The sequence below is a fragment of the Aethalodelphis obliquidens genome, unplaced genomic scaffold (assembly GCF_003676395.1).
Source record: "Aethalodelphis obliquidens isolate GAN/ISIS:26980383/991018 unplaced genomic scaffold, ASM367639v1 scaffold6, whole genome shotgun sequence".
Taxonomy (NCBI): domain Eukaryota; kingdom Metazoa; phylum Chordata; class Mammalia; order Artiodactyla; family Delphinidae; genus Aethalodelphis; species Aethalodelphis obliquidens.
The window spans coordinates 24,037,265-24,059,691 of record NW_020837950.1 but is presented as its reverse complement, the minus strand read 5'-3'; the positions used below and the strand labels follow the sequence as shown (position 1 = coordinate 24,059,691).

The following is a 22,427-nucleotide window of genomic DNA, read 5'->3' as shown; positions in this document are numbered from 1 at the left end:
ATCAGAAAGAGTGTTGGTTTTATTCACATTCTGATTCCATTTGAATAAAAGAAAGGGGGGGAGAGGAAGGGAGGGAAGGAGGGAGGGAGGGAGGGAGGAAGGAAGGAAAGAAGGAACTCCTTGGTCTATGTTTCCTATGGTCATATCTCTTTTTTTCACCTAGTATTGATGCAATGCAAGCTCTGGATTACACCAATCAATCAGAAAGAGTGTTGGTTTTATTCACATTCTGATTCCATTTGGATGATATGCCAAATTTGATTTAAATTGAATTCTTTAAGTAAATGTGTATACATTTTGGAAAACATAATTACTAGGTTTAATTGTTTTTCAACCTACCTTCAGTAAGGAGGCTGAACCACAATAAAGGTTAGGGAAGCTTACAAAGTTTTATACTTTATGGCAATAGCTTTCAAGTGGGGGTAATTTCGACTCCCGGGGACAGTTGGCAATGTCGGTGGACATTTTTGTTGTCACAGCTGGAGGATGGGGTGCTGCTGGCATTTAGTGGGTAGAAGCCAGGGGTGTTGCTAAGCGTCCTAAAATGCCTGGGCCAGCCCCCCTCCTGAACGAAGAATGACCCAGCTCCAAATATCACTAGTGCTGAGGCCCACACACCTGCTTTATGTACTAAGGCTGTGAAGTATCCTGTCCATAAGACTGTGGGCTCTGGGACCCGGCTGCTCTGCCCTTTATCAGTTATGTGACCTTGGACAAGTTACCTACTCTCCTTCTGCCTCTAACAAATGGAGAAAATAAGAATATCTGTACCTTATTTTGCTCTTATAAGGATTAGATGAGTTAACGTATATAGGGTTTTTAGAACAGTGTCTGGCTTGCCTAGGTACTCAACAGATGTTAGCTCTTACTACTAGTGACCTGGTTTACCATGGAAATGTGCTGATTTATCAATTTCTGGGGCCTCGCTTGCAGGACTGATGAAAAAGTTGGGGTGTTTGTTTCTGGGATGCTTTATAGTCCAGTTTTAGACCCCAGTAGCCTATGAAAATAGCCAAAACTTTGAAGCCAGAAAGCCCAGAGTCACATGGTCCTTACAGTTACCAGCTGAGTGATATTGAGCAAGTTACTTAACCTCTCTGAGCTTCAGTTTCTCTATCTGCAAAGCGGCGGTACCAGCCTGCAGGGGTGTGTGACATACAGCTAGCACAGTGGCCATGGTTTGTGCGAACAATTGCCTTTAAGCAGTGCTCTTAAGCTCAGCAGTCCTTGAGTCTCATACCATTTTCAGTAGGTGGGACTATTCTTAAAGGTTCCCAAATGTCCATCCTGAAATGTATCGACCTATAGAAGATGCCATCACTTGTTGACCATCTGACTTCTAGATAAGCTCTTCAAGATTTCCACCTGCAAGAGGCTATACTAGGAAATTCCGGAACGGGCTCCAAAGCCTCTGACCTTTTTGAATATGTAAAGTAATTCTCCAAGGAACCCCTTCCAATAGCTACAGAAAACCTTGTGAATCCAGAGACTGTTCTGAAAGAACAGAATAGTGGTGGCGGTGCGGAGGGGGCCCAGGTGTTGCATAATGATGTGACGCTTCTAGGTCAAAGCCATCACTCTGGCAGGTGATCTAACCGCGGCAGGGACCATGAGACCCAGTGATGCAGCACAAAGACCATTTGCTGGAGTCAGGAGACCCGTTCTGGGCAAGTCTCATTTATCTACCACTAATAGGTGACTTAGGGGTAGATACAGAATGGCAGACATTTCAGTCCTAAAACGCTTGAATCTCACAGGCTTTGGTTTCCTCATCTGTGAATTGAGGGGCTTGGATTAAATGGTGTCCAAGACTTCTTGGGTCCTAACAGTTATCTTTCTGATGATTCTCTGAGGAAGTTAATGAAGTACTAAGGCACGTATTTTTCCTTTTCAAGCTCAGGGAACTGTTTAAATCACCATGGTAACAAGATAAATCAGCAATCGGTTTTCTGATTAAAACAAAAAAAGTGCCACTGTGTAAATGTAGAAGGAATGCATAATTAGCATCTCCACCACTGAAATCTTCTTGTCAGAGCATAACAAAAATGCTCGATGTTTCGGCAGTAAGTTTGTTATTATCCACGTGAGAACTCTCCCATTTCCAGCAGCAGTTTGCAATCACTGGAAAACCCCCCAACAGCCCGTCATAATTTTAAAGTGGCCTCTTTGTCTCTGATCACCTGGAATCTGTCCTAATTTGATTACTGGATTAGAATCAAGGTAATGAGGAAAATCAGTGTGCTGCTTCAAAAATTACAGAGTCCATTCCTGAGTCAGAAGCGAGTTTTGGATTATTTGCTGCTTGAGGGACCATTTTCTGTACATTAGTGAGAATGATAAAGAGCCGGCCCTGAGCTGGCAGACTGCAGCCCACGGGCCTCAGGTGGCTCGCTGCCTGTTTCTGTATGGCTTGCAATCTAAGCATGGTTTTTGCATTTTGAAATGGTTGACTAAAAATCAAGAGAAGAGTACTATTTTGTGACATGTGAGAAACACGTGAGATTCAAATCTTCATGTCCACGATAACGTTTTATTGGAGACCAGCCATATCATTTGTTTTCCTGTATTGTCAATGGCTGCTTTTGCACTCTAATGAAAGTTGAGTAGTTGTGACAGAGATGGCCCTCAAAGCCCCAAATGTCTATTATCTGGCCCTTTATGGAAAAAAATTGGCCAACCTCTGTTGTGGACCACTGCAGGAGAAATATCTGCTTGCCAGTTGACCAGATGGGAGCATAAAAGAAAGACGAATAGGAGAGAATATATTGGGTGAATCCAGAGATAATGGACTATTTACAAAGATGAAGCGGTGGGGGGGGGGGGGGAAGGAGGTGAGGGAGGGAAGCTCTGGAAATCATATACTATGAATAAGATCTAATCTACTTCATTTGGGCCTCTGGATCCAGCAGGGACCAGTCCACGTGTAAGATCCATGTCATTTAAACATTTCTTATGAGTAAAGATACTGGGAGGGCAGCAAGGGTAATGAGATAGGAGAAAAGAAACATCTCACCATTAAATCACTCTGACTTTAAGGCTGCTGCTTTTTGCATGAGTACCACTTTGTGACATTTTACTGTAATTTTAGTACCTCATTAACTGGAAATGTAGAGGACAGGAAAAGAGTAGGAAAAGGTTTAATTGATCTTGTTCATATCATCTTACTCTTTTTAAAAGACCACTTGGCTAACCACTTAGGCAAAAAGGATGAGTTGGCTTAAATTATGAATGTTTTGAATAGGCTGACATTGGTTTAAAAGGTGAGCACGTCATGCCCAGAGCTGGTAGTTCTGCAGATCTTGCTCTATACTGTGTATTCTATTTAGACACAAAGTTTACAATAACACGAGGAAGGCAGGACTCTCTCTGAAGCGGTCTTTTACATTTTCTCCCTCTATTCTTCCCTTTACCTTCCGCCAGGCAGCCAGCCACGCTCCATGTCTTTTCAGTCTCAGGGGAGATATGGTTCTAGACGTACTTTACTTTGGGATTTTTTGTTTTTCCCAAAGCCTGGGTCAATTAAAGCAATTATGCTTGGCATCCTTGACAGGGAGGGGGAGAGGGAAAGTGCTTTAGAGATGAAATGAGGCAGGGAAAGGAGGTTTCTGGAGTGTGGGAAAGTGGCTAAGTCTGGCTGTGGGTGTACCCCAGCAGAGCCCTCACCTTGCCCTTCAGCGACCTGAGAAAGGAAGACCTGGCAGAAAAAAAAAGGCTAAGGTGCTCAGCTTTGGCAAAGACAATGGGACTTGTAGGTGACCCAGAAGCTGCGAAGCCAACGGACCTGGAAGGATGGCGTAGGCCCAGGGCAATGTGTATTCTGCTATCAGACTGGTGACCATCTGAGTAGTTAGTGCTACCAAAAACCCAGGGACCTTTGCACGTCCCTGGGAGGCATCAGCTTCAAGAAAGACTGAGCTGCCTGGTAGTATGCAAGCTAGGAATCAAAATCAAGTTCCCTCAAAGGAAATAAAAGAGATTTTTTTGCATACGTAATACTTTTTGTGGACTTGTTTTGGTACGCTAGCTAGACTAGTCAGTATTTTTGTTTAGCTGTTTTTTAAAAAAGAGCTTTATGTTTTAGAAAGAGTCTAATAGCATAGAAAAGCATGCTAGTCTCTGGTAGTGGTGTCTGCTACTTACTGAGGTAAACCAAGCTCTTTAAGTGTAGGCGCTACCTGGTGTCAGCGTACTTTAATTGCAAGTAAAATGCCCTAGAGGGCATTACTCCTTAGGAGCTACTGGGCTAACATTTCTTGAGTTCTAAATACTTTACTCAGTGTTCCCTCATTGGGTTCTCTCAACTACAATACGACACAGGTGTACTACTAATTCTGCTGTTTTAGAGAACAGGAAACTAAGGCACAGAGAAGGTCCCTCCCTTGCCCAAGGTCACACAGCTAGTGACAGGCCAGCATCTTAGCGCTCTGTGCTATTAGCTACTGTCCCACACCGCTAGCCTTCTGAACACAGGACAGTTTACTGTGGCAAGTGTGGTGACGTGTTGATTATATATCACAAAGCGTATAAACTCAGGAGGAAAATGAAGGTAGTTGGAGCTGAACGCAAAATGGATGGACAGCTCAATTTAAAGGTTTGGCCATAAATCATTAGTTTTTAGAAACAACTGACTGGAAAAAGTGCAAATCACAAAATGACAGAGATCCCTAACTTAGAGCCCACTCCTCCTACCCAGCACCTTAAGGGAGGCTCTTAACTCTCAAATCCTGTCCCTCTCCGCTCTGGCAGTCTCCGCTCTAGGCTGCATTCCTGTGCCGGCTTAACCACGGCCAGGGTTACCACCAACATCTACTACATCCGTCACCTTCCCACGGGGTGGCTCATGGACCTCGGGCACCAGCTCCTCGGAGAGACGCCCGCGATAGAAATTCTGCCCGCTGAGAGACCCCTGCAGTGCTTCTCTGCTGCTTTTCTATGCTTCCATCCCCCTTGCCCCATTGTCCAGTCACTGATGGAGTACCCTCTTACTTCAAAGTCATTGACAAGTTTGCACTTATATGGAGGACTTTAAAAATAGGAAAATAATTTACTACATATTTTAATTCAACACTAGTCCTAACAGGGCTGGTATGTACCACTGTAGGGGCACATTTTGTAAATATGTGGAGACTTTTTTTTTAACTTCTATGCCCTTACGACTCTAAGTGTGTGGAACAGCATCGTGAATGTAACCTGAAACCTTGTGAGAAACGCAGGATCTCAGAGGCCACCCACAGACCGACTGACTTAGAATCTGCATTTAACCAGATCCCCGTGTGATTCCTGTGCACACTGAAATTAAGAAGTGCGGGGCTAGAATTTACATATTGAAATACATATTATTTTATTATAATTACTTTCTTTTTATTTCTCCTTTATATTGCTGTTTAGGGCATTATTTTTAAAACTAAGTGTGTAGGCAGATTACTTGTCATTCATTTCAAGGTACCAAAAAAATGTGTTAAAAAATACATCTTATGTAAGGGGACAGTGGGTCAGAGGCAGATGGTAGCCACTGTTTTAGAGTATTATAAGTGTGAAAAAGTTCAGAAGTCTGCTGCCCTACATCCTTTCATGGACTCTATTTTGTGATTTTGGGCAGACCACGGCATTCCTTTAGCCCCATTTCTTCATCTGTAAGATGAAGGGCATAGAATTAAATTATTTTTAAGATCCTATCCAGACTTCTCCAATGCTCACCGAAGGGAAGAGGTATGTACAGGAAGAAGCAAGTGAAAGAGTTTGAAAAAAATGAAAAACAAATGAGTGAAAGAGCAAAGGATACACAGGAAGGGGAAAGTATATCAAAAGGCAGGAGGGACAGGGAGATGGGAATGTGGAAGGACTGATAACGAAGCTATGGAAAAAGGAAAAAACGACGACTTCTGATAAAAGCCATTCCACCAGCCCATGAATTTTCATGGCTACCAGCTGGCATAAAATGAGAAAGACAATTTTCAGCTCCTCTAACGGAATTGCATTTGTAATAATCATAACAATATTTCTACAGAGTAAAAAAGACAAAGATAATTTGAAACGGAAAACACTGACAAGATGCAAAATAAATGCGCTATACCTGGGAACAAATTTAGGGATGGGACAGAATTTGCATGAGGAAAACTTACCAGCTGGCGTGCTACAGGGCATCAAACCTGCAAGGGCTTTTTAAATTTCATTTATTTATTTTGCGGTACGGGGGCCTCTCACTGTTGTGGCCTCTCCCATTGCGGAGCACAGGCTCCGGATGCGCAGGCCCAGCGGCCATGGCTTACGGGCCCAGCCGCTCGGCGGCAAGTAGGATCTTCCCAGACCAGGGCACGAACCCGTGTCCCCTGCATCGGCAGGTGGACTCTCAACCACTGCGCCACCAGGGAAGCCCTGGAAGGGCTTTTGGTGGTTCCTTGTTAACCTCCTCAGATAAATGGGGGAAAATGACTCCATATTAGCCTCTCCGAACAGTGGCTTCTGTCTCACCATCAAATCTGTGCTGAAATGCACTTCTTTTGCTTTTCATTATCTGCTACACAAATAATGGCTGTGCCGATGCTCAAATGCCATGTCCATCCCTAATGTATCCATTTGTAAATGTCCCTGTTGGTCTTTGTGAGTGATTCTGTCCTTCTGTAGCTTCCAAGATGGTTGGGAATTGGAATTCTCCCCTGAGAGATGTTTGCAAATTTCAGTACCTACTAAGTGTGAGATCATAAATGATGGGACCAAGGCCTTCCTCTGACTCAGCTTATGATCTCATAGGGAAGATAAACATGACAGTTAACATTATTGAGAGGGTTTTATATGCCAAATAAATACAACAGCTAACATTTTGGTGTCATGTGTATTTTTTTCACTGAACTCTCCTAACAACCCTGAGAAGTAGCTACTATTATAACTTCATTTTATTGATGAGAAATTGGGGGATCAGGAAAGTGAAATAACTGGCCATAAGTCACACAGCTAATGAAGAGCTAAGCCTGGACTCTAAACCTCGCTAGAAAGGACTGGGGTGCCTATCTCCTTAACTACTGCCCTACACTAGCTCAGAAAAGAAATAGTGACTAGTAGAATCCACACTAGACTAACTGCTGGCTCTACTGTCCCCCTCGGCCCCTCCCTCTGAATCTCAGTGGCTGGGTATTTTTACTCATCACAAGTACTTGTTTATTATCTTACACATTTGATTCCTCGACTGGGATAAACAGGAAGACTTCGTGCTAGAGGGGGCCTCAGAACTGGGTTTTAAGACACACAAGGTATCGTTTTGATAGCAGGTGTACTTTGAATTGGAGAAGACATTTTTGTTCAATTTCTTAAGCACCTTATTTTAAAAAATCCTTGCTTACTTTGAAAAATGTAACAATAATTGGAGCCTTCCATCAGCCAGAGATTACGAGACAGCCCTAGGGGTAACCACATGTGAACGATCCTCCTAACGAAAGGAAGCAGAATGGCTAAGGAGGGAGAGTGTCATTTTTCTAGTAAGGAAAAAGAATCCCTATATATTTTTTTTTAAGATTTTTTAGAATTAGTTAATTAATTTATTTAGTTTTGGCTGCATTGGGTGTTCGTTGCTGCGTGCGGGCTTTCTGTAGTTATGAAGAGCAGGGGCTACTCTTTTTTGCGGTGTGTGGGCTTCTCATTGCGGTGGCTTCTCTTGCTACAGAGCACGGGCTCTAGGCGCATGGGCTTCAGCAGTTGCAGCATGCGGGCTCAGTAGTTGTGGTGCACAGGCTTAGTTGCTCCGCAGCATGTAGGATCTTCCCGGACCAGGGCTCGAACCCGTATCCCCTGCATTGGCAGGAGGATTCTTAACCACTACGTCACCAGGGAAGTCCCTCCTACATTTTTTATATTGCCCTGGCTTTTTATAAATCTTTACCTGAGACAGACTGGCAATACTGCACGGTCCAGGCGATCAATGCAGACAGCAGGAAGGTTCCCAGAAAGTAGATCTGCAAACATCCAAAGCACATGTCAGATGACTGACAAAGGGTGGGGACCATGAGGACAGGGCTGAGGGGAGACAGTTCCTACCAGGGCAGAGTGCAGGGTGGCACCCCAGATAAGCCGGAGGTTAAGGTAAAGCCAGGCCAGGGAGCAGGGGCTGAAGGACTCCTCGCTGCTGTGGCTCCAGCACCTGCAGACAAAAAGCACAGTGTTGCCAAACGTTGGTAGCGTTACTTACGACCAATATTTGCAGATCCTCAAACCCACATCCTTCTGCTTTGGGTCAAATGAGCACATGTAAAATGAGAGAAAAAAAGAAATAAAACCAGTTCTGAGGGGTGTGAGCCTGTGCTGAAATTCTAGGATCCTGACAAAAATCTCAGAAAAAGGTCAGTCTTGTCCTTCATAAAAAGACAGGTCCAGGAGGCCCTTGTAGCACAGGAGCTGCCAAGGAACACTTTTATGTGAGTGTCTGTGTCCAAAGTCCAGACACTGGGATGCCTCCCTATCTTGCAGAAAAGCATCATCTTATTGGACACTTTCTTTTTTCCACTCTCGTGGAAAAACTTAGTCAGCATTTTAACTTCAAATCAAGCACATTCTATATCTTAATCCTCAGATACTAGAAAAGGGAATTAAGTTTGGGTCCAGCTGAGTGTTCTCTAATCAGAACAAATCCTGAGCCCTTTATAACCACTGACATTAGAAAATAAGACCAAGGAGCTTCCCTGGTGGCGCAGTGGTTGAGAGTCCGCCTGCCGATGCAGGGGACACGGGTTCGTGCCCCGGTCCGGGAGGATCCCACGTGCCACGGAGCGGCTGGGCCCGTGAGCCATGGTCGCTAAGCCTGCGCGTCCGGAGCCTGTGCTCCGCAACGGGAGAGGCCACAACAGTGAGAGGCCCGCGTATCGGGGAAAAATAAGAAGAAGAAGAAGAAAATAAGACCAAGGCTAACTTTAAGCAAGAAGCAAACACCACCCACTTGTGTTCCTCCAGCTGCTACAGTATTAAAGAGGCTCTGAACTCACCTTTCGTACAGTTCTTGGAGGATGGAGATGTTATTAGAATGGATAGTCGGGTCAATTTCCAAGAAATCCAAAATATGATGTGGGATTATAGCACCTTCCTCAATTAGCAGGGCCAGGTTAAAAAATCCCTGAAAAGAAGCCACAAACCAAACTCATTCACTCCTTATAATAAAGCCTAGACGGACACTTCATCAGAATGTAAACTTTTACAACCTCTAGATTTTTTTTTTTCAGTCCCTAGAGCCAGATGGTTTTGTCATCTTCACTGATGAATTGTTTCCCTAAATATATGCATCTGAGGAACTTATTTGCAGAAGAACCAGGAGGCTTTCAGAGGACGCTGTGTCCCATCTGCTCAGAAGCCAGCCACCGGGGGAATCTGTCCTTTCCTGTTCATTCTCTCAAAACAGAACTCGCTGGAAAACGTGCCCTTGTATCATCAACAAACCCAGAATATCTACTCAAAGGCAGTGTCCGTCACTTACAGACTATACCCTGGGTCACCATCGGTATGTCAGAATTCTAACAAATGTGGCTATGTGTGTCCTCGGGGCTGACATTCTAAGAGGAGAGGACCTCTGATGCGCACAGTAACATGCAAGTGTTTGTCCGATCTTTCCTAGGGCAGCGAGGAAAACCTCCTCACCTGATTCCTCTTGGTACAGACCCTCCACTCTGGTACGCTTCCCCACCTCCCTCTCATTATATATCTTGTTCTTGACCCACAGAGGTAGGACCTGCCTTACTGGGCTGTGCAGGTCCAGTAAAATAACACAGTTAAGAGCCTGATGGTTGAAGTACTTCATAGAGGATGGACACCATTATAGGACCTGGAGGAGATGCATTGTCCATCATGAGCTGAGCACGTGGCCAGACCAAGAAATAAACAAAACATGATGTGTCACTTATTATTACGGCTTTACAAATTCCACTGAATTGTTGCCCTTCAAAGAATTCATAGTCACGCTTTAATGACTTATATCCTCCCTTTCCTTTCATTTAGTTGATTCTAAGTAAAAATCACCATCCCCCAGGTTGTAAAATTGCAGGAGTCTCACAAGCAGGCTATGTGATGATCATGATAAAAATAACAGCAGCTGGCATTTTCTGAGTGATGCTATATATGAGGCGTTGTTCTGTTTTATATATATATTCACTTAATCCTCACAACAACACATTGAGATAGATTCTGTTATCCTCTATACTATTATTACTAGGAAGCTGAGGCACAGAGAAGTTAAGGAATTTGCCCTAGGTCATACAGTTGGAAAGGGGATTCAAATGTAAGCAGACGGGATTCAGAGCCTCAAATCTTAAGTTCCACCTTGCTGCTAAATAACCTCTAAATAGATACAAGTATTAGGTGTCTTAAAATTTCACACACACACAAGCAGAAAATAGACCGTTTCTCCACTTTTTGAAAGAAAGGCTCTCTTAAAACTCGAGGTATTAGAAGAAAAGAAGAAAATGACTTTATAAAATTTTAAAGTCTCTGAACAATGGAAAAATAACAAGATTAAAATAAATTGGAAAATGGACTAGGGGGATATTTGTATGCATTGTAATAGCTTAAGGTTCATTATCTACTGGGCAAATGTATAAAGAACTAATTACAATTTAAATTAAAAAATATCAAAACTCCAATAGATAAGCAGACAAAGAGTAAGAATAGAGAATTCACGTAAGAAAATATAAAGGGTAAATTATCATAGATGAGTATATGTAAAAGTGTCCATCCCCAGTAGTAGTCAAATACATACAATTTGAAACAATAAGGAAGGATCAACTTATAATCATTCAATTACCAAATTAAGTCACGAAAACATCCAGTGCTGACAAGATTTCAGTGATCCTTTTATACTAAGCACTGCTTGGTGATACATTAATTGGGAAACAGTTTCAGAAAGTAAATCGGCGATATACTATTATTATGTAACCATGAAACCATTTAGACTGTTTGACTTAGCAACGCCATCCCTCAGATTATAAAGAGATTATTCAAACGGAGGTAAAAGATGGAAATATGAGAATGTTCATGGTAGCACTTGCTATAATTGCAACACAATAGGAAATGACCTTCACGTCTTCCTTAACGGACTATAAATCCCATGAAGGCAAAAATATTGTCTATCTTTTAATCTTGTGTCCCCACCACTAAGCAGTGTCTAAGACAGGGCAGGACTACATAAACATGTGTCAAATCAATCAATAAATTAGCAAACAAGACAATAAATGTCCATTAAAAGATAAAACTTAATAAATGACAGTCTATCAGCTCAGCAGGATATGGGGCAGCAGTTAAGAGTAATAATTACAGAGACCATGCAATAGAATGCACCCATTCCTACAATACGTGAGAAGAAGCAGATTTTTCAAGTGGCCCGTGTGCTCTAGTTACCATTAACGAGACCCACTAGCCTGTGGCTGGGACTAGAAAGGGACATGAAGACTGAAGGAATTAAAAAAAAAGAAAGAAAATCCAAAGGAAGAAAGCCCCTGACATGGAACTGTGGGTGCATTCTTTGACTTGTTTTCTCTTTAAAAACTATTCTTGGGCTTCCCTGGTGGCGCAGTGGTTAAGAATCTGCCTGCCAATGCAGGGGACATGGGTTCGAGCCCTGGTCCGGGAAGATCCCACATGCCGCGGAGCAACTAAGCCTGTGCGTCACAACTACTGAGCCTGTGCTCTAGAGCCCGCGAGCCACAGCTACTGAGCCCGTGTGCTGCAACTATTGAAGCCCGCACGCCTAGAGCCCGTGCTCCGCAACAAGAGAAGCCACCACAATGAGAAGCCCACACACCACAACGAAGAGTAGCCCCCGCTCGCCTCAGTTAGAGAAAGCTCGTGCGCAGCAACAAAGACCCAACACAGTCAAAAATAAATAAATAAAAAAGTTTATTTTAAAAAAATTATTCTTTAACGTTTTTATAACATCATCTTGTGAAAAAATTAAAAATCAGAACTGAAAAAAAAAAAATTAGGTCCAGGCCTAATTTTGAGTAACAACATAAATCATCTAGGGGAGTTTGGCTCACCAGCAAATCCTTTTAGTACCAACTCCTATTTCATTCCAGAAGAAATAATAAAAGGATAGATCATATCCACTAAGCATACTCAGTGCTGGGCTTGGTGCTTTACGTCCAACATCTCATTTAATCCTTGTAACCTATGAGGTGGATGTTATTATTATCCCCAGTTCACAAATGAGAAAACAGAGTCAGTGATTGAGTGGCTTGCCATATACAAATAGCTGTGAAGGCACAAAGATGTGGGGTAAAAGCAAAGTAGTACCTCCTTTAAAAAAAAAGACTAAGATAGGGATGAGTTTCCAACTTTTGCTTTGTGATCACATCACAAATCACACAAGAAATCTGTGGCATAAGAGGGTAACAGCTATTCCAGCTTCTGTCACGAAACAGCCCTGACATCCTCACAAGAGAAGTCCAATTAGCAAATGTAGAAGGAAGGAGAGAAACAGAAAATCATCATTGGCACACTACAGTTAGTTGTTGCAGGCAAGATTTACTGAAGGATACTGAAATCAGTGGGCAGAAGTTGGAGGAGAAATCAAATATTTGCATCATTGCCAATTATCTCCCCAAGATATCTACAAATTAGAAAGAGAAAAATACTAACTTTACATGGGAGAAACCTAGTAGAAACCACCTTCACCGAGTGATTGAGATCAGCCTCACCAATAATAAGACATAGTGACACTATGTACACCACATATGATACGCTGAGAAGGACATATAACATCTGGGCTATCCTTGCCCCAAATGCATAATCTCAGTCTATTCATGAGAAAACAGAAGACAGGCCCAAACCGAGGGACATTCTACAAAATATCTGACCAGTATTCTTCAAAGGTATCAACGTCATGAAAGACGAGCAAAGACAGAAACCGTCCCAGATTGAAGAGGACTCAAGAAATATGACAACTAAATGCAATGTGGGATCCTGGAACAGAAAAATAATGTTAGTGGAAAAACTAGTGAAATACAAATAAAGTCTGAAATGTAGTTAATGGTACTGAGCCAACACTGATTTCTCAGTTTGATAATGATACTGTGGCTATGCAACTTTTCTATAACTCTACAAATATTCCAAAATAAGAAGTCTCCCCCACCCAAAAAAAAAAAGGTCACTGAGAGCAAAGTCCTATCACTAAACTATTGGCTCAGCTATGCAAGCAAACTACTTCCCATTTTGACCACTTCCAATTTCTTGAGTTCCTTCCTACCTGGTGAGCTAGTTTGATGGAATCTGGTAGAAAGACTCCTGGGTTTGGAGCCAGGAGACCTGGGTTTAGGCTCTGACTGCTTCACCTACTACCTGCTTGTCTGGCCTTGAGCAACTTATCACCTTGTCACAATCTTGATGTTCTTTACTATAAAATAGGTCTAATTATCCCCACTCCCACGAGGTTGCTGTGAGAATGGCAGGGGAAACATAGTAAGTGCTCAATAAAGGTTCGCCATTCTGGCTAGTGTTCTCAGAGGTTTTGTGAGGGGCTCGTGAACACGGATGAGAAGTGACTTTGCAACCTCACAAGGAAGCGTCATCAGGGGCTCATTTCTGTTGCCGTTTACCTGTGAGTCTCCATCCAGCGCTGCTTGGGCATACATCTGCACAGACAACTCAAGGTCTTGTGATTGGTTTTGGTGACCATAGTAGTAAAGGTCTCCCATTTTCAAATACGCTGCAGGACAAAAAGGACAAGTAGTTTTATTTCAGATCGACCTTTTAAATGATTGGCCCATTTGCATGACTGCAAGTTTTTCCCACCAGAATCTGGATACAGGTACATCTTTAGGCTTCCTTGACGTGGGGAGGGAAAAAAAGATTATTGCACTGAGCACTCCCATTTCTAGACACATTTTCTTGCTTCGCTGGGTAGCTCTCCTAAATGGGTCTGTTTGTGAGAATCATAGTCTGCAACATCACAGCCCCAACAGCCAAGGTTGTTTGGGGCACCGAGATTTTGCTGCCTGGGTTTGATGACTGATGTGTATTTCTTGACTCTGTTTAAGCCATATATGTTATCTTTCCTCTGAGGAAAAAGTTTTGTTTGAGTGTATGTATCACTCAACGTCCAATCAGCATAGAATCTTCTTCAGGTAGTTCAAAAAAGGGATTTTAACACTGGGAACTGGTTACCAGGGTGTTGGAAGAGTTGAAAGGGCAAATGCGGAACAGTAGGCAACCCAGAGATTAGCAATGCAGGAAGCCACTACCTTCCTAGGCCTGGGGGCCAGCTGAGACCACAGAGGATGGACGGCCAGGCAGGAGTTGGAACCATGGAAATGCAACCATTGCCAGAGACACAGCCCAAAGCAGAGAGAAGGGGAGAAATACTTGGGCTTCTCACCTCCTCCCACCCTGCAATCTCCTGCCAGCGCCTCCCATTGGCTGAAAATAATCAGATGTCACTGGGCAAAGGAGTCTGGGAACTGTAGTTACTGAAGGTCAGCCCTCTATCACACAGGGCAGAGCCAGGAAGACAGGGAATCCATCTGAGGGCAAAAAGGCAAAAGGCTGGCGCAGAGAATCTCTCCCGAATAGCTTTTTCTTTTGAATTCTCGCTGATTTCCTTAGAAATGATGGGTCCAAGCATTCGATAGACAATGGATGAAGAGAAATGTATTGCTTGAGATTGAGAGCAGAGTTTAGGGAAGATCTTAATAGCCGAGATTTTTCACTCTGTTTCTTAATTGTTTAGAAATATTACACCACACAAAGCTGTTAGATGTTCCCTGTTACTAAAGATTAAAAGCCTCCAATGCTTCAAGTTAGCACCCATTTCTCTATACATACCAAATGAAGGAGCATCGATTTGAAAAACAGAGAAATTATAGTATCTCCAAACACAATTAACATCCAAGTACCTCTTGGCCAGGTCCTAAGGGGATGAAGGGGGAGAAAAAGTTAACTCATTAATATTTCTGCCAAGTGATTAATTTTGCCTCCATAAAACCCAATTCATTATCCTTAACCTTAGAGCTTCTAGTCTGAGGAGAATACATTTACTTACTGGCCTCTCCTCACAGATGTGAGCTAAATTTGTCTGTGACACTTCAATTCCAGTTTCTGCTGCTAAAACATAATACAGCAAAGCTTCGTGCCTAAAAATAGATGATTAATAATAAATTTCATAGAGTGGCTCTTACTAATACTCACAGAGAGCTTTATATTCACACGTAAGAGGGCACAAAATAAGCAGTTTTTTTAAAACCACAAAATCATGAGGTTTTTTTTTTTTTTTTTTTAAATAAATACTGTTGTTAAAAATACTGCATGCACTGATTTACTTTCTCTCTTAAAAGGCTGAACTCACAGATAAGGTTGGGGAGCTAGTTGATACAACAGCTACCTCTACTGGCCGAATGGTACGTCGCGTGCTGGCTGGGGAGCTGTCTATTAGCTTTGGGTCCTTGAAATCCTTCCATCTTCCATCCTCGCTTAGAGGAGATAAGTGGTATTAAGAAAAAGCTCTGCACTTTTGGGTCCTGTTTTGCGAAGGGCTTTATGGGGCTTACGACTCTGAACAAGCTTAATTAAAGCTGAGCTTCTGTGGTACATTAGAAGTTTGGCAAAGGAGAGGCAGTTTGCAAGGGGCTTGATACCAATGGCCAAAAACACATCTGAAAAAAGTAAATATTCGACACCACTGGTAATTGAATAATTGCGAGACAATGAGACCACTTTTCATTTGTTGAGACTGGCCCCTGATTCATAATACAGATAACGGCAAGAGCTTGGGGGAAAATGGACCTATTCCTACAACCACTGTTAGTGGGAAGCCAATTAATGTGATATAGGTGAGGACTCTCACAAATGTACATACCACCTGGCCCAACAGTTCTGCCTCATGAGGGTTTATTCTAAGAAACAATCAGAAACATGTGCAAAGATTCTGGGGCAACAGAGGTCATGGCAGAGCTGTTTCTATGAATTGGGGGAAAAAAAAGAAACAAATATCTGAAAATCAGTGACTAGTTCAATTAACCCATGGCTCAGCCACTTTCAGACGAGGCCCTTAAAAATGATGTTGAAGAAGAGTATTCAAAGATGTAGAAAAATGTCTATGCCAAAGTTTCCACTGTGTAAAAAAAAAACAAAAAAAAAACCAGGATAAAAAACAGTGCAATTTCATTTTTGTAAAACAAAAATAAAACTGAATCCACACATGTACACACACACGCGAATACATATATGCAGGAAAAAAAAAATCTACCAAAATGCTAACGGTACTTATCTCTAGGTGGTGAGAAGGCAAGTGGTTTTTATTTTCTTTTTAATTCTCTGATTTCCTCCATTTTAACCATAAATTGTTGTTTCTAAAGCTTATTTTCATTTTCTGTAGCTAATATTAAGCGCTATTTCTTAATGTTAGCTCCATCTAGGAGATGGTTTAAGAAAGGGCGGGGGGAGGTTGGGTTGGGGGAATAAGTAAGCAGATCCAAACGTCATCTTTTCTACAAGGCTAAAGCATCTCCTGGCAGGCCATCCCGTGGGGACAGAGGGAGGTGACTGGGGGGTCAAATCAGGACAGGCAGACCTTCAATCAGACCTACTGCAGGTCACGGCCATGTGGCTGCTGAGTGCGCTGTTTCCTGGCCTCCAAGATACCCAAGGCAGCTGACCAATTAGGCATGACTCATGCTAAAGAGACAAGGCTGGCTAAGCAGCTTCCCCTGCGAGGACAAGTCACATCAGAGAACCACAACTGCAACGGCAACAACACAAAAGACCCCCAGACATTTTCTTACATAGCTTGCAAGTATCGTGTTTGGTGACAAGAAACCTCGGAGCAGACCCCAAATGGGGGAACTAAATTTGAGGGAAGTTCGGCAGAAAGACTCCATCATTCTACAATTAGGTCCCGTTCCAAAGGTCTTATAATCTCAAACACTCAGGTTTGCCCCAGTGCCTCAGTTTCCCCCACTGGATGGATGAGGGAAGGAGATGGTGTACACTTGCCGGCCCAAGGTCAGATATCAGGTCGGCTCTCTCTGCTGCCATAACTGGATGAAATGGGGTTCATATAACTGCAATGTAATAAAATGAGGTTTTCTTAGATAGCGGTTGGGCAGACTGTTAGAATTTTGGAGTGGAGGACACAAGGTTGACACTTCCTGTAAGAACAGTCACTAGGATAAATTTTATAAAGACAATACCTTGCCTCTAAAGTTACTTGGAAGATGGGGGAGAGAAGGGAGGAACACATTTTATAGGAAGACTTCAACTGACCAGTTATTGTATAAGCCGGGAGGAAATCTCACAGAATTCTCAAGTATTTCCTTTGAGGAAGCACTGAAATCACCAAAGAGATGTCTAAAAATATTGATGTCAACAGAAACACTGAACAGAAATCCACCTCTGTCTTCCATCTTGCAGAAGCCGTCAGCAGAGGCCGTAGACTCCAAAACCACCACCATCTGTTTTCATATATTTAAGTGTGAACTCTAGGCAAGGGTCAGAACACTGAGCAGACTTTCTCACCTTAAGACTTCGGAGACATGACACTTCTGCAGAAACCCTATCTGCACTTAGCCTCCTAGCACTTTGCTCTTACTTGTGTCTCAACTGAGTCTGCCTGAAAATATTAATTACAGATATTTCTATCCTTATATTCATGGAATAAACATTTGCTCAGTATGGGCTCTGTGCAGGAGGACCAAAGCCACAAAACTGTACTGTTCTTCTGTGAATTTCCTCAAGGTTTAGGAAGCTACCAGAGGTCAGCTTTATTTCCGATGCACTGAAGTGAAATAGTCCCCAGTCAGTCATTCTGATGGGGGCTGGGGGGCTGGGCAGGGAGGCAGAGAGGAGGGGATTTAGAGTAAAGGATGTGTGTAGGGGCACACTTGCTACCCTCCCACTTCAGACTCGGCACATCCATTTATAGAATTTTATAATGATACTTCTTAATAATCAATCCTTTGGCTGCTTTCTGTGAATTGTGAATTTGAGTAACTCTGAGCAGTTTCTCAAACAATTCTATTGTTTTCTCTGGGCTCTTTTCTGCCAATGTCTAAAGCAGCCCAAACTGGAAGGATAAAAAAAGAATCCTGGGGTCTCAGTGGAATTTAGGACCCTGCTCTAAGGCAAAAAGATGAATCTCTTTCAAGTGGAATCTTGCATGCCTGCTTGTCTTGCCTCAAGCTTACTAGAATCTGGCTAACCTCCTGGGTTAATTAAGTATTTGGGGTATATTTAAGACCAAGGACTGTAAAACACTTAGCTCACAGATGAAACACAAAGAGGGGTAAGACAGAGAGAAATGAAACACGACAGGCAACCTCTCCTTATCGGACTTCTCCTGGTGTCCGAGGATAGCCTCGGGCATGATAACATTATCTTCAGTATTTTGCCTAAACAGCAAAATGCCCTTTTTTTTTCATTCACGCTCCTCTTTCAAACTATCCCACATAAATCTTGGAACAACACAGAAAAACACAAGCTCATCAAACTGACACATGTAATTTGAAAATAACGTCCAGAATAAATTCACTCACAGAAAATGAAAAAAGGGGATGGACTTGGGACATTGATGGATGACTTAGTTCTATTATAACAAAATAGATGGGACCCAAAAAATTCCACGTTGCGGTGTGGGGAAGCCAACGCTCATATATTTCCAATTTAACCCCTGAGGCATCTGGAGGCCCCGAGAGAAGGAAGAGAGAAAAGCACTTTGTCTCAAATATATTTTGACAAAGATAGTCCCACTATAATGGATACTAAGTGTTTCTTCCTGTTAATAGAAAATGGTCTCAAGTCCAGATTAAGACATATCTTTAACAATACTTAGCATCAGCATCAAAATTGGCAAGGATATGAAAAAACAGATATTTATATGCAGTTGATAGGACCGTACATTGGTCAAATATTTTGGAAAACAGTTGGCATTATCTTGTAAAGTTGAACATATGGTTAGCCTGTGACCCCACTCCTAAGTTCATATTTTAGAGAAACTTTTCCTATTTGTGGCAGGATATGCATAAAAAATGTTCATGGCCACACTGTCCTTAAAAAAAGATGGGAAACAACCCAAATGCAAGTTATTATGAGAATTGGTAAACAAATTGTGGTATATGACAGCAGTGAAAAGGAATGACCTACAGGTACATGTATCAAAAGATATGAATCTCAAAAACATCAGGTGAAGTAAACAATAACAAAGAAAAGCGGTGAAGAATTATATGTACTAGGATTCTAATGATATGAAGCTCAGAAACAAGTCCAATCTATTGCTTAGATTGCTATAATCTATTGCTTAGATTTGCTATATCCATGTATAGCAAAACTGTAAAGAAAGCAAGGGGCGGAGCAACCATAAGACTCAGGACAATGGTTAGTTCTGGATATTGGCGCCACAGGTGGGTTTAACATGGGAGGAACATGCAGGGGGCTTCGACAGTTCATTTTCTTAAATAGGGTGGTAGGGCTATAGGTGTTCATTTTATTGTTCGTTTATGCTCTGGAACTTACATACATATCACCTACTATTTGGTATGTATCAATTACCGTGTGATAAAAGACGGGAAAACAACTTACCTGGCTCAGGTCACAGCTCCAGCTCAAAAGCTCAGCTCCTTTAACCTGGATTCTGAACTAGCTCCCCCTTTCATGTTCTCCCTTCTCTTCACCATCATTCACAGAGGTTTGGTTAGGAATCTCGGAACCCAGGTCTGTCATGTCACTACCCTCTCCCAAAGCCATCAAGGGCTCCCCACTGCTCCAGAAGCTGAGTAAAAAAGTATATGACCTGCTATTTAAAGTCCCATAATGCAGCACCTCTTTGGTCTTGTCATATAGCACTCCCTTTTACAAATTTTACCCTCAAGGTAAACTGGTGGCTTAAAAATTTCTAGACATACCCTGAATTTTCCTATTTCTTTGTTTTTGTTCCTGTGATTCCCTTCACTAGAAGTGTTGTTCTCTGCATGACTAAGTGGAAATTCCACCCATCCCCCAAGGCCATATCATCTGTTCCCTCCATTATAAAGGCTGACCTAAGTCCCCCAAACCAGGTAGCATCTTTCCTTCCTCCAAATCCCTGATGCTCTTTATATTACTGCTCATGGCTCTGGAGTTACAGTTGTTCTGTCTATTTGCCTTAATTCATTCTCTCAGTAGTTTTTGAGTACTTTCCAGTTGCCATTAAGTGCTGGGCGCTGGGATACACATCACAGGGCAATCCACAAGGAAACAGCCATCATGACCCATCCAAGGACAAAAGGGAGTAAGGAGTTAAGCAGGATTTCTGGGCAGAGGGAACAGCAAGTGCAAAGGCCCAGAGGTCAGAGAGAATATGAGGCATCTGAGAAACCGCAGGTAGTTTAGTACCAGGAAGAGATGAGGCAGCAGGCTTCCCCAGCCCTACTTGTGGCATCCCCTGCAGCTACGGCAAGGCACCCTGCCTTTAAATGTACCCACTGCTGAACTCAACCCAAACTCACCAACAGTATAGAACACGTGTAATCCTTAGCTCCCCCTCCCCCCAAATCAATCATGTGATGTGGCTGAATGTTCTAAGAAAGACAGCAGGCCATGAAATCTTAATTCCTCTTGACCTTCACAGCAAATTTTTAAAGGCACTCCCTGAAGTGCTTTGTGATTTTAAATTCAAAAGTCGGCAAGAAGGATAAGCTATTAGCAGATACTCTCTTTGTGGGAAAGTGTCAGACATCTTGGGGTGTGTGTGTGTGTGTGTGTGTGTGTGTGTGTGTGTGTGTGTGTGTTGGGGGGTGTTTACAGATATGCTCTCCCTTTGGGAAAACCCCACATATAAACATTTTGATATTTGAATGCTTAGTTTCCCCTAAGAAGTTGTGGGGAGTAAAGGGTGGGAAATTTGGAGGATGAGAAGTAGAAATGGGCAAAAGTCAAATTTGGGAAAAGTTCAAATTTCATGAACTGAAGCTTACTTGGGAAACAAATAAAACAGCCCACAAATTGTAAGGTGTATCAATTGGAAAACGATCATTTCATTAAAAAATAGAACTATCATATGACCCAGCAATCCCACTACTGGGCATATACCCTGAGAAAACCAAAATTCAAAAAGAGTCATGTACCAAAATGTTCATTGCAGCTCTATTTACAATAGCCCGGAGATGGAAACAACCTAAGTGCCCATCATCAGATGAATGGATAAAGAAGATGTGGCACATATATACGATGGAATATTACTCAGCCATAAAAAGAAAAGAAATTGAGCTATTTGTAATGAGGTGGATAGACCTAGAGTCTGTCATACAGAGTGAAGTAAGTCAGAAAGAGAGAGACAAATACCGCATGCTAACACATATATATGGAATTTAAGAAGAAAAAAAAATGTCATGAAGAACCTAGGGGTAAGACAGGAATAAAGACACAGACCTACTGGAGAACGGACTTGAGGATATGGGGAGGGGGAAGGGTGAGCTGTGACAGGGCAAGAGAGAGTCATGGACATATACACACTAACAAACGTAAGGTAGATAGCTAGTGGGAAGCAGACGCATGGCTCAGGGATATCGGCTCGGTGCTTTGTGACCACCTGGAGGGGTGGGATAGGGAGGGTGGGAGGGAGGGAGACGCAAGAGGGAAGAGATATGGGAACATATGTATATGTATAACTGATTCACTTTGTTATGGGGCAGAAACTAACACACCATTGTAAAGCAATTATACCCCAATAAAGATGTTAAAAAAAAAATTTCTTTCTGATTATGCAAAGTAAGGCCACAGATGATAAACTTTTAAAAGATGATAATAATAAACATTGTTATTCAGTGGTGTTTTTCCTGGCCTCATTTTCCCTGAATTTCCTAATTTGAGATTCTCATTCACTGAGGTGCTATCTGTTGATTACGTGGGCACCCATGGACCAGAGAAGAAAATGGCACTCTCTTGGACTTATATTTTAATTTTTAATTGAGGTTCGGATCCGAGTAGGATCAGTCATAGGTGTGCTCTAATGTCTTTGAGGCAGTGGACCGATGGGATATGTGCTGATTTGCATATCCTTTTTAGTTATTATGGAAATACCCAGATCATTTAGGCAATAAACGAGCCAAGAAAATATGGCCCAAGGAAAAGTAAGACAGAATTCGAGGGCTTACAGAAGAAAACAGAAAGACGGACTCAGGTAGAGCTTGGAGAAGTGTGCTCTTATTTGTAAAATCAAGTAACTGCAAATAGGGGGCATTTACAAGTCCTCATGTGCGGGGTCTCATCCCATTCAGCACAGGATGAAATTTGCTAACTCCATCAGAAGAAGCTTAGAAAGAGTGAGTCTGTTTGGCTGTGACACTGGAGGTCTGGTGAGTGACTTCCAGAAATCCTAGGGAAGATGCGATAAAATATCTACCGGAAGATGTAGCCTGAGCCCTAAACACACTGCTTTCGCTCCTTCCCACAAACAAGGTGGAAATCCTGGACTTTCTGCGGCCTGCCAGTGAGAG

At 42.4% G+C, this 22,427-nt stretch overlaps 1 protein-coding gene across 8 annotated transcripts in view; it reads right to left on the bottom strand.

The window, feature by feature from the left end:
- The window catches only part of SEL1L3 (SEL1L family member 3), a 97,494-nt gene that overhangs the window by 1,709 nt on the left and 73,358 nt on the right, over positions 1–22,427 (bottom strand). For 4 of the 8 annotated variants that reach the window (XM_027103211.1, XM_027103212.1, XM_027103210.1 and 1 more), the window contains 6 exons: positions 15,005–15,095; positions 14,788–14,872; positions 13,563–13,672; positions 8,970–9,097; positions 8,029–8,131; positions 7,874–7,946 (listed from right to left, as the gene is read on the bottom strand). In XM_027103211.1, coding sequence (XP_026959012.1) covers positions 7,874–7,946; positions 8,029–8,131; positions 8,970–9,097; positions 13,563–13,672; positions 14,788–14,872; positions 15,005–15,095 — 590 coding nt within the window. Of the gene's footprint in view, positions 1–7,873; positions 7,947–8,028; positions 8,132–8,969; positions 9,098–13,561; positions 13,673–14,341; positions 14,873–15,004; positions 15,096–15,772; positions 17,022–22,427 lie in introns of those variants that run through there. The other 4 variants (XR_003432173.1, XR_003432174.1, XM_027103213.1 and 1 more) reach the window with 4 other exon arrangements.